At 45.8% G+C, this 12248-nt stretch overlaps 1 protein-coding gene across 5 annotated transcripts in view; it reads left to right on the forward strand.

Moving 5' to 3' along the window:
• The first annotated feature begins 998 nt into the window (after window positions 1–998).
• ATP11C (ATPase phospholipid transporting 11C (ATP11C blood group)) overlaps window positions 999–12248 on the forward strand; it is a 210762-nt gene continuing 199512 nt past the window's right edge. For 3 of the 5 annotated variants that reach the window (XR_013483660.1, XM_020971762.2, XM_078147922.1), the window contains exon 1: window positions 999–2109. Coding sequence is in view for 4 of the 5 variants with exons in the window: in XM_020971762.2 (XP_020827421.1) it covers window positions 2083–2109 (27 nt within the window). In the remaining variant the exon portion in view is untranslated. The remainder of the gene's footprint in view (window positions 2110–12248) is intronic. The other 2 variants (XM_020971759.2, XM_020971760.2) reach the window with 1 other exon arrangement.

Consider the following 12248-nt stretch of genomic DNA (forward strand, 5'->3'; position numbering starts at 1 on the left):
TGTCGTCCAGTGGGCCACTCAGACCGGGTCAGAAGAGACAGGAGAAGCCCTCAGCCTAAGGCCAAAGCCTCTTCCTAGACCTAGGCTGGCCCAGAGCAGTGAGTGCCCCTGAGGCCAGGGCACTGAGGTGGGGAGACACTAGGAAACTCCCTTTCTTACCTACATTCTTTCTTGGCGTCCTTGGGAAAGCCCCGAGGCTTTATGACAGTCCTTGGAAAATGGGAGCCCCAGGTGGGCTTGGATTTGAACCCAGAACACTGCCATGAGTCCTCACAGTAGGCTGACCCACGGGGTTTACCCCTCTGTCAACGTGCAGAGGCTAGGCGCAGCCCTCGCCGGGCACTCACTTTTGATTTTTCAGATGAGAAAGTTTGTCCTGGTCCATTCTTTGCCAGGCTGAGGGGACATGGGGGTGGGTGGGGGTGGGGCACTGGGGGTCTAGGGGGTTCTCCGAGTTTGAGGGAAAGGCTCCACGTGTCTCGCTTTTTCCTAATTCCCAGGCCAGGGTCTTGGCAGCCCTTTCCTCCCCAGAGCCTGCCCTCACCGCTCCGGCCTGCTGCCCGGCCTGGCAGGCTGGTGGCCAGGAAGGCAGGCAGACAGGCGGGCGGCTGGGGGAGCTCCCAGCCCGCGTGTCAACAGCACAGAGGGGCAGAGCAGGCTTCCTGAACTACAGTTCCCAGACTGCTCTCGGCCGAGGGCGGGCTTGGGGGGGAGAGCGGGAGGGAGAGGGAAATCCCGCCCCGCAGCGCAACAGCAGCGACACAAAAGCCCTACTTTACAACCTCCTAGAGAAAGTGGAAGTAAGAGAGCTTAGGTGGGGTGGGAGGAAGGAAGGAAGAAAGGAGGGAAGGAAGGAAGGAAGGAGGGAGGGAAGGAGGGAAAGCCGGGTAGGTGGGCGGGGAGGGGAGGGGAGGAGAGGGGAGGGCGTGAGGGAGAGCCTCAGTTGCTTTTAGGAGTGAGGAGGTGGCTTTTTGGAACTACCCCCCCCGACCCCCCCCCCAATTTGCTCTACTAGACGTGGCCCCCTAGGGCTGGAGTGGGAGCCAACTAGCCTCCTGCCACCTCGCAAGACGGCAGAGTAGTAGGGGCGGGGGCTGGGGCTGCCCCGTACCTACCCCCTGGCCCTGGAGTGCGGGATTGGGGGGGGGGGTCTGGGAGCAGAGCGGGGCTCCCAGCCCCCCTCAGTAGGTCGGCTCGTGGTGGGAAACAAGACGACAGAAGAGGGGGAGAGTAATATTGTTCTAAGTCCAGGACCTGAGGAACTGAGCTGGGTGCCTGGGAATAAGGCCCCCCCCCGCCCCCCGCGCCCCAATTGGGGCAGTAGATCCTCGGCTGTAAAGGCCAGCGAGGGAAGGAGACCAAAGCACTGGGTTGCGCAGGGTTGTGCGGGGCAATTGGTGCGACAGGGGCTGGCGGTGTGAACCGAGATTAGGCTATACCATCCATTCTCCCCTACATCCACCCCTCCCCACCCTCCTCCCCCCGCAGGAGGAGCCTAAAGCTTGGAGAGCTCTTCTCTCAGCTCCTCTAGGGACTGCGGGATCTGCCCGGAGTGTATGTGTGTCTGTGTGCGTGTGTCTGTGTGTGTGCGCACAAGTGTGCGTGCGCCTGTGTATGTAAGTGAGTGTGTGTCTGTGTGGAGGGAGTGAAGATAAGGGAAAAGAGGCGGGCAGACGGGTGCCGCCCCCCAGGGAGGTGCGGGCCTGGGGGTGGGGTGGGAGGAAAAAGGAGGCAGCCGGGCAGCCAGGGAGCCAAGGGGCAGTGCGGCGGTGGTGGCCGCAGGGTGCAGCGTGGCAACGCTGACAGCGGGTGGTTAGCGTAGAGGAGGCTGAGTGAAGGGACCTAGGGTGTGAAGGAAGGAAGGAAAGAAGGAAGGAAGGAGGGAGAGAAGCAAGGCATTTGCCCGGCCGGGGCGCTGCTGTCGTTCGCTGGTGCCCGCCGCAGTGTGCTGGGCGCGCGGCGCCTCCCGGCTCGCCCGCCCGCCCAGGCTGCGCCCGCCAGCCCGCCCGCCTGCTGCTCCGCTCGCCAGCCCTGTTGTTCGCCCTGGCTGCGGCTGTCCACCGGCGCCTGCCCTTCCTCGAGATGTTCCGCTGGAGCATCGGCCGCTTTGTAAGTACAGCCGCTCTCTGAGCGCCCGCCTCGAGGGTGCGTGCGTTTGTTCCGCTTCCCATTTTCTTCCGCCCCAGTCACCCAGCCGGCCGGCTGGCGGTCGATTCCGGGTTTTCAGACGGTCCTTGCACCCCTGGCCGCCGGGTGCCCACTCTCCCCGGCCCCTCCCCTCCCTTCCCCACTGTTCATCTAAGCCTCCCGAGGCACGCCGGCGCCCGGACCAACTCGGGGCGGCCGCGGAGCGAGCGGGAACAGGGCTCCCCCCCGGCACCCCGGCGGGGTCCGGCTGCGCTCTGGGCGCCTGGCGGCCCGCTGGGAGGCTGGCTGCGGGAGCCTACCCTAGCTGCGCGCAGCCCTCTGCCCTGGCCCTTTTCGCCCCAGCTCCAGGCTAGCCCCAGCCGAATATGGCGTTGGAATAGCGGGCAAAGCCGCCTTTTGTTTCCCCTACCGGGAGCACATGGAGGCAGTAACCTCGAGCCACAAACCCGAGCGCAGCGGGAACCTTTGGGGGAGACGGGGGCGGGGAGAGAGAGAGAGAGAGAGAGAGAGAGAGAAAGAGAGAGAGAGAGAGAGAGAGAGAGAGAGAGAGAGAGAGAGAGAGACAGACAGACAGACAGACAGACAGACAGACAGACAGACAGACAGACAGACAGACAGACAGAGACAGAGACAGGCTGGCTGGGCTAGGTTAGGGGCAGCCGCCCTCAGGCCACCCCCACTGTGCGTCGCAGCACCCGGGAGCCTAGGTTGGCCTAGTCTGTGGGGTGCCCCTTTCGAGGGGCTGCCCTCAGGCTCGGTCAGTCGGGTCAGGGTGCTGTTTGGCAATGGGGTCCACCGTGAAGCCTCCAGGGGCTGCACGCACTGTCTGCCAAGTGTCAGGGACCCAGGGCTGCCTGAGCTCGGACTGTACGATGTGTTTGGAAGGAGGAAGCCAGACTGACTGCATCTAGACCTCCCCCCACATTTGACACCCCCCCAGCCGCCACACGCGTGCGCGTGCGTACACACACACACACACACACACACACACACACACACACAGACACACAAACACACAGACACACGCACACCACACCACACTCACAGACATGTACACACGCACACACGCCCCAGAGTCTAAGGATTCCGCTTCCGCAGCCTGTCTGGGCTGGGGGAAGACAGGTAACTGACTTTTTTCCGAGTAACCTGTTTACTCCTTCAGGATGCAGGGAAAATGGAGCAAAAATAAATGTAAAAATGAAAATAAAAATAAAAAAAGGAGAGAGAACGCTCGACTATTTGCAGCAACTTCCATGAATTGCGGAGAGGAGGTGGGAATAGAAGTCTTTCAAATTGGGATTTTTTTCCCCCTCGGGCTAGAAGGTTGGGGGTGGAGAAAGTGCGAGACACTTTGGGAGAACTTGACTATTGGGCAGATTTTCCCGTTGCCTTTTTCAGCTGAAAATGTGCCTTCGGACGTCTTCCTTACCACTGTCTGCTTATCACTGGTTATGTATTGTGAGTTTGTTCCGTACTATGAATCTACTAAGATTTCACTAGGCTTTTCAACTTGGGAAAAAAATCTCTGCTGGTTGAGGGAAAATCTCTTTGCTTTGGGGCGTTGGCATCAGCATCCTGATTGATTGATGGGTTTTCTAAATTTCACACAAATGAAATATAAAATGTGAAACGTGTTTTTTAAAATCACCATTTGCAGATATCAGAAAGGGCTAGGTCCCCCCCCCCTTTTATTAACCTGGTATTGAAATCAATAGGAAGTGAATTTTATTGGGGACTCGGCTGAAACAAATGGCTGGGATTCCAAATTTAGCCCTGACATTTTAAGAGGCTCGTATTTAGTTATTTCGCACAGATTCTTGTGATCTTGCAGTGTTGATTTGGGGTGACAAAAAAAAGGTCAGGATGAGGAGTTGAGCTAATTACAAGGGTCCTTTAAAAGGATAATCTTTCTTACATGTGTTCTCCATCCCACTATTGGGGAAGGGGGCACACACACGACTACTGGAAAATTAATTGCTTTGTATCTGAGAGGCTTAGATCCCCAAAAGGGAGATCTGAGCACCTAAAAGCAGTTGGCCAAAGCTTTGGGCTAAAAAAAAAAATATTCCTGATGCCACTCACCCATTGGGACCTGCATTGTACCATAGCCCACTAATTAACTAGTGCTGGTGTTGGAAGCAAGGGCATGCAGTAGAATTTACAGCAGTTGTGGTGTTTGCCAGCCTGCAGGTTTGGATGCAAGTACATATTGCTCAGCCCCTAGCAGCCGAGTACCTCTTGCACTCACTTGGAGATGCATGCTGATATCTTTGCGTGAACTGCATCTCCTTAATTGCTTGGATTTTCCTTCAGGGGCCACGACTATGGTGAGTATAGGGATTTAGAATCCATGCAGTAAACTGGAGGTTTCTTTGGGGTTTCATTTGAGCCCCCAAATGCCAGGGATTTGCATGACAGACTTGAAATATCCTATGGCTTCAAAGTTGCCGATGGCCAAATTTTTATCTCCTTGAGCCAATAAGCCTAGGCTGCAGTCATCCTTTTCCTAGTGGAGGGTTTCCCAAGGGTGCTCCTATTTAAAGTCATTGGCTAAGTGTACATCATTTTTAGGTTGGACTTTGAGACTTTTCCTACTAGTTGTTCATTTCTAGAAAAAGGACATGATTGCATCTGTTTTGCACATAGCAGGGGGCTTCAGTGCTTGGTGAATAAATTGCTGTTGGTGTTAACGCTTGCAAATCAAACTAGCTTTTTGGTGCATTGATGTGGAAGTTGGGGGGGTTGCCTTTGAATATAGAGTCAGTGATTGTTGGTGGCGTTTGGTTACCTGAGCAGCTCTTTACATTTAAATCTCGTGTAGTAAGTCACAGTATCTGTCTTTGCTGAATCATCTCAAGGCATGTCATTTCTTTGCCAGCCTATGTAACTTAGACCAAGTAACAGTAAATTTTCTCCTTAAAGCCAGGGGCCTGGAAGCCCATATATAATGTTGTCCACTGTTTTTTTTTTTCAGGCGATTTTATGGCTTTATTTTGGATGGCTCCAAGGTACAGATGAAATGTTAGGATTTGGTGCAGAATTTTAAGATTAGTGGGATTCTGGTGGTGTCTTCAAGAACCAGAGATGAAAGGATCTGAACACACTCAGCAGTAGCGCCCCCCTTTTGTCACTCCCCAGTCTGCTGCCTCCATGAATAAGAATTAATCTAACATGCATATGATGTTTTATCATTTGCAAAGCGCTGTGCATGTTTGATGCTCACAACACTTGGGTAAGCTGGATGGTAGTATTAGTCCCATTTTACAGATGAAGAAACTGAGGCTTAGAAAGGTTAAGTGACTGGTTTAGGGTTACAGATCTGGTAAGTATCAGAGAGAGGATTTAAATCTAATTCTTCTTGACTCCAAGCTTTGCTTTCTTCACTGCCTCACAAGTGCCTGGTAAAGATGCCCTATATTATCAAATGTATTTTCTCCAAAAACATTCTTATTATAAGTTTCTTGAAGGCAGTTTCTTTTTGTATTTTTGTACCAGTGCCTGGTACATACATACTAGGTTCATAATAGATGCTTGTTGAATTGAAAATTATTTTAAAAAAATTTTCAGGCAGAGTGGCATCTCACAAGAACAGAGGGCCAGCGTTGGAGTCAAGAACACATGGATTCAAGTCCTGGATTGGCTAAAAATCTGCTGGTTGTATGACTAGGCTCTTTAAAAACTCTGGATAAGTTGTAGATCTGCACCAGTGGAGGAAATTCCCATACCAGGAGTTCTTCACACTGATGGACCCCAAAGTTTTGAAAATTATGAACTTATTAACAATCTCAACAAATTTGGACAAATAGATTGAGGCATAGAGCCCCCTTTAAAACTACATGATTGGAATGATTGACATCTTGATAAAAGACCATAAGAAATGACAATAATAACCTATTTGTTGAGTCCCAGTTTGCTCTCTTTTTCATCTGTATACTTATAAAGCTTTATTGCTGCTCTTATAGCTTAGTCAACATGTGTGGTTCTTCTTATCTCTCTTTACTCTGCATTACTTCCTGTGAATCTTTCTATATTTCTTTTTATCTTTCACGTTTGTCATTTTATGGCACAATAATATTCTATTACATTATTAAGAGACAATTATTCAGCTGTTTTCTAATCATTGAGTTGTTTGGAGTTTTTCCCCAATGTAAACAAAACAGCTATAGTACTTTCAGTACAGATAATATCTCTAGACCAGAGGTGTCAAACACTAGTTCACAACATTCCTGAGTACCTGGAACCTGATTAAAGTGTAGTTGGGAGATATTTAACAAATTAAATAAATAAAAATGCAGTAGAACATAGATAATGTCAATATGTGGTTTTCTAGGTCAATATGTAGCCTGTAGGGATCCTTCCTTATGTATGTTTTTTGTTTTGGTTTGGTTTTGGAGACATTTGGGTTAAGTGACTTGCCCAGAGTCACACAGCTAGTAAGTGTCTGATGTTGGTTCTAATAGACTGCACCATTTCACAATTACACCAACAATGTGATAGTGTGTCTGTTTCCACACCATGGTACTGGAAGTGGATTTTATAGTTTTAAAGTATGTAAACCAATTTCTTCCTTGGGTGTAAGGTGGTACCTCAAGATTTTAATTTGCATTTATTTCTCTGGTTATTAGAAAGCTTGATTATTCAGGTGGTTATTAGCAATTTGTGTTTCTTTCCTTGAAAATCATCTGTTCACTTCCTTTGATCATTTGGGCATTCCTGCTATAAATTTGTATCTTTATAATCCTGGGTGTCAGATTAAAGAAAAATTATTAATTTATTTTGATTTATCAACAATCACTTCCATAAGCTTTTGAGTTTTAATTTTTTCTCCCCCCCTTCCCCCTCTCCATACCCAAGATGGTGTGCAATCTGATATAAGCTATATATATACATTCCTATTAAACATAGTTTCACCTTAGTCATGTTGTAAAGAAGAATTAGAACCAATGGGAGGAACTACAAGAAAGAAGAAACAAAACAGAAGAAAAAAAAAGGCAAATAGTATGTTCTGATCTGCATTCAAATTCTATAGTTCTTTCCTTGGATGTGGATAGCATTTTCCATCATGAGACCTTTGGAGATGTCTTAGATCCTTGCATTGCTGAGAAGGACTAAATCTATCAACATTAGTCACTGCACAACGTGGCTGTTACTGTGTACAATGTTCTCCTGGTTCTGCCCACTTCACTCAGTGTCAGTCCATATGAGTCTTTCCAGGTTTTTCTGAAGTCTAGTTGCTCATCATTTCTTATAGCACAATAGTTACATTCATATACCACAACTTGTTCAGTCATTCCTCAATTGATGGGCATCCCCTCACTTTCCCTGGGTGTTAGATTTTGATCACCTAGAGATCATTGAAGTCTTCCTCTGATGTCTCATCATAATGGGAAGATGACTCTGGAGCACAATAAAGAAAGTATCTTTTGGACCTTGACTGGGCTGACATTGTCAGGTTAGTTTTTTTGCATCAGGGCTTTTGTATCCAATTAAAAGTGAATTGTCCCTTTTTCCTAATCCTTTAGGGAGAGACAAGGTGAATATGATGATAAGCTGTTCATTCATAGATCTTTGATACTGTAAATAAGGATTCACCCTTATACTTCTTGTATTTTCTGGATGATGTAATCATTGCTCTGCCTTGCTTTGCTAGTAGGCCAGGCCTGCCTTCAGACATTGTGGAAAATGCTGGTGTAATTTTTGTGGTGGGTAGGTTAAAAACATTTATTTCATCTTTTTTTTTCTTAGTATATTTAAGAGTACGCTTCATGGCTTCAGTGATGACAAGATGTACCATATCGACTTCTACTTCTAGGTGAAGATGGCCTGGTTAAATTCGAATTTACCCCGAGTGATTACAGAATAGAATGGTTGGGTTAAGTGACTATGAAATAGGATTGCTAACATTGAAGAATTATAATATAATAATATGTACTTTTAACTCTTTGTGTGACCTTAAGTCACTGAACTTCCTTGGGCTTGACTTTCCTTATCTGTGAAAGGGAGGGTTAAACTAGATCCCTTTCAGCTTTAGGTGATGGCCCCAAGTCACTCTACCTCTTCTGGGCAGCCTCAGTGGCCTCATCTGTAAAAAAGAGAGGAAGTTGACCTCTGCGGTCTTTTCTGGCTGGAAATCCAAGCTGCTAGACTTGTTTTGGAGATTTAGATACCCCTTTAGTATTTTACAGTGAGTGCTTCAGGATCCTTGCTCTGAGGGTCGTTTCTCATCATAGGTTACCTAGAGGAGGTATAATGTAATGATAACAATTGATATTTCTCTGTGGAAGCTGAGATTCATGGAGATGAGGTGACTTGGCTGGAATTGGTTGCACTGCTAATAGCTGTTAGAGGCAGAGTTTGAACCTGTTTGGCCATGACTTCCCATCCGTTGCTTCTTTCCATAGAATCTTGTATGCATTCTGCATTAACTCCATTAACATACTGCAGAAATGTCTTTTTTGGATCAATTCCCTAATAGCCATGTGCCTCTTTCTCTTATTTCTTATATAAATAGAATTCAGAAAATTCCATTTCTTAAGGCTTGTCATTTTGGAACTCAAATCAACAGGAGTTTACTGTAATAGTTTTGTATCATCTGGTTTACATGTAAAAATCTGCCCATATGTGGGGACCTCAGACCTCACAAATGTGCTTAGTTTGTATGTTTTTGGATGCATTTATCAAGTATGTAATATTGGATTGTTTAGTTGTCTGGAATTGTGTCTCTGATGGCCCTCCTGGTCATAATATTATGCCAGAACTGAGACAATGTCTTCTCCCCACTGGGTAGCACTGTTTTGCACACAGTAGGAGTTTAATAAATGTTAAATCTGAAATCCAGTTAAGTTGGGAGAATCACTTAGTGCTGACCAGTAACTTGAGATAAACAGAGTAAAACTTAAGGGGGAGCTAGTGGTCAAAGTAAGGTTGTTTTTAAAATCCTGCTTATCCTGAACTAGAGGTAACTTAATATTTGCATTGCTAATATAAATAACTTTGCCAAAAAAAAAGCCCCTATGTAAATGTAAGCTATTATTAATACAACAATTGAGCAAGTATTTATTGTCAGTGACTTTTCAAAGACTACCTGGATGCCTAGCCCTACTGCTGTTTGTGCAAATGGACCATAACACCTGTGGGGCTGTGGATGGATGGGGGGAAGGTAGAAGAAGCTAAGTAATAGCCCGAGTACTTGATCATTGACTTGTGATGAGGTTCATGCTTGAATCTCTGTGTATTAGATTATATTTACAAAATGCCAAAATAACCGGATTTCAATCAGACCCTGGTCAATTACTTGGAAGAAAAAAAAATCAGCCAATCCCATTGCTCTCCTGAATGGATGGGTTAATCCAGTCAAAATGTTTGATTCCATGGCCCTCAAAAGGCCCAGCCAGCCACATTAAGAGAACATTCATTTTCTCTTGAAGAGAGATGCTGAGAATAACTGCTAAAGGTGCAGTGAAATTTTATATTTGTGTAGTGCAGAGGGAACCATAAGTCCTTATGGATGTTAGTTGAGCTAAATCCAGAGAGACTGAAATTATTCTCTTAAAGAGATCTCATGCATCAGAGGTTTTATTTTTAATATTAATTAAGCTATTATCATTTTTTTTTGTTCCCAGTATAGCTTATAAATCATGTAAGAGTTGGGAAGCCTTCCCTGTTTCTGCCAACATCCTCTCCTTTTACTTTATGGTGTCAGAATGTGTTTGTGGCTAGTATAATTTATTTTGAGGCTCTTAGGCACCAGTCTTTTCCCAAAGCATTGCTTCTCACTCAGCCCTTCTCAGAGAATTCAGACTATAGTCTTATTTATGATGTTTTTGCCCTGGGTATAGAGGACGTGGGAAAGACAGCCTGGTTGAATTGAAGAGAGAATGAATAGCACAGACCCAGTCAATACCACCAGTAATACTTGGAGCAGACCATATCCACTTCAGGTTGGACTTCTTGCCAAGGGACAGCTTGAAAGCAATGTCCTTTCAGGCTACAAAACACTAGATGTTTTAAATCAGAGGGGGAAAAAATCACAGACAAAGACTCTGTCCCACAATAATCCAAGTCCAGAGCCAGCCTCTTTGAAGCCATCAAATTTTTTTTCTGTCTTCTACACTTGAAGGAAAATTGCCCTACCCCTGGAGTTCATAGAACACAGCATTTATTAACCTTTTTCTGTGGTGCAAAGTACTGAGGCTACCAAGACAAAAATCCAAACAGCATGTCCCCAGGGGGGGTTACATTTTAATGTGGTTAATTTAAAGTTTGAACTGGGGAGCTCTAGGTGTAGAATCTGAAAAGCTTGATCTGAGACCCAGCCCTCCCACTTGCTAGCCAGTTAGCCTTGGGTAAGTCATATTGCCTCTTTTTTCATCTGTCAGATGGAGATGTAATCTTTGGAGATCTTTGTGTGGAAAGCCCGTGGGGAGCTCTAAATCTCACTTCAATATGAGCTGTCTTGGTGTTGTTGAATATGTATATTTCCGCTATGCTGATACCCTCCTCATAAGCCTCTTCAGGAGGTGAAGGTGACCCTAGGCTCCCAAAAGCTATAGCATTGAAGTGCAAGCTCTGACGGAGGCTTCCAGTCTCAACCTGATTGATGACAGCCTTACATCCTAGGAGCCAACTTGGGGGAGTTTGGAGACCAGACTCAGCATCAGCTTGGCCACCAGGGGGTGAACATGTTGGTTATAGTGGTTTGTGGCTCCAGAGATTATAGACATACAAATACACACATATTTACATATACTCATGGCATGACAGATAGAGAGCCAGTCTCCAAGCCTGAGGGTCAGACTTGCTTTCAAGCCTTCTCTCTGATGCATTGGCTGTGTGACTCTGGGCAATTCACTTAACCTCTCACTGTCCTAGGTCACTTTCTTAAGACTAGAAGGTGCCAGTCTTCCTTGGAACATGCAGTTCGCTAGCTCAACTCCCTAGGGCCAGTCTATCTGTCTGTCTGTCTCTCTACCTATCTAATCTCTATATATCTATCTCACTCTACCTCAGTCTATCTGTACATCTCTTTTTCTTTCTCTTTTTCTATCATCTTGCCTTTTCTCAATCTCGATCTGCCTATCTACATATCCATCTATCTCACTGTCTTACTTTCTACAGCTCAGTCTATCTCTTTTTCATTCTATCTCAGTCTCTGTCTCTCTGTCTGTCCACCTCTTTATTTATCTCTGTCATCTCATTCCTTATCTGTATTTGCCCATCTATCTCACTATCTCTCTCTATCTCATTTTATCTCTATCTCTCTGTCTCATCACTATCTAACACCTTACCTACCTACTCACTTATTTCAATCTCTCTTTGTCTCACTCTATCTCAGTATCTATCTATGTCTATCTGTCTATCTCCATCCATTTTCCATCTATTTCTCATCTCTCAATCTTTATCCATCTATCCATCCATCTTTACATGCATCCATATGTCGCACTCATTTCTCTCAATCTCTCTCTCTGTCTCATTTACTCTATCTCACCTACCTAATTTATTTTTATCTCATATAACCTTTCTACCTATCTATCTCAGCTTTTCTCTGTCCCTCTATCTCAATATCTAGCCATCTCCTACTTTCTCACCGTTTATCTCACCTACTTACCCAGTTAATCTCTCTCTCTCTCTCTCCCTCTTATCACCTTCCTTCCTACTTAACCTCTCTCTCTCTCTCTTTCTCTCTCTCTCTCTCTCATGCCCACATGCAAGCATATACACATATATGTATGTGCTCTACATACCCTTACTAATAATTGGAGATCCTTAAAGTATTGAAGTATATTGTACCTAAACTTAGACTTTGTGTTGCTTCTCTTACATGAAAACTGTTTAAGAAAACCGTAAACCTGCATGTGCATTCTTTTTATTGAGGTCCTCTTGGAGAGAACACAGCTTGTTTCTATGATTCTGGAACCAGATAGTTTAATGACATTTTCCCTCAATTTGCCCTTGACCATCGTAGAGGTCTATACCTTTACCTTGAGAAAGGAGATAGTACAAATGGTGAGGACTTCAGGATCTTAGAGGTGGAAGGGCCATTAGTTAATATAGTCCTCTCATTTTGTAGATAAGGACACTGAGGTTTCCTGGCCAGTGAA

This window comes from Phascolarctos cinereus, unplaced genomic scaffold, assembly GCF_003287225.1.
Source record: "Phascolarctos cinereus isolate Bilbo 61053 unplaced genomic scaffold, phaCin_HiC Scaffold_8;HRSCAF=390, whole genome shotgun sequence".
In the NCBI taxonomy this organism is placed as follows: domain Eukaryota; kingdom Metazoa; phylum Chordata; class Mammalia; order Diprotodontia; family Phascolarctidae; genus Phascolarctos; species Phascolarctos cinereus.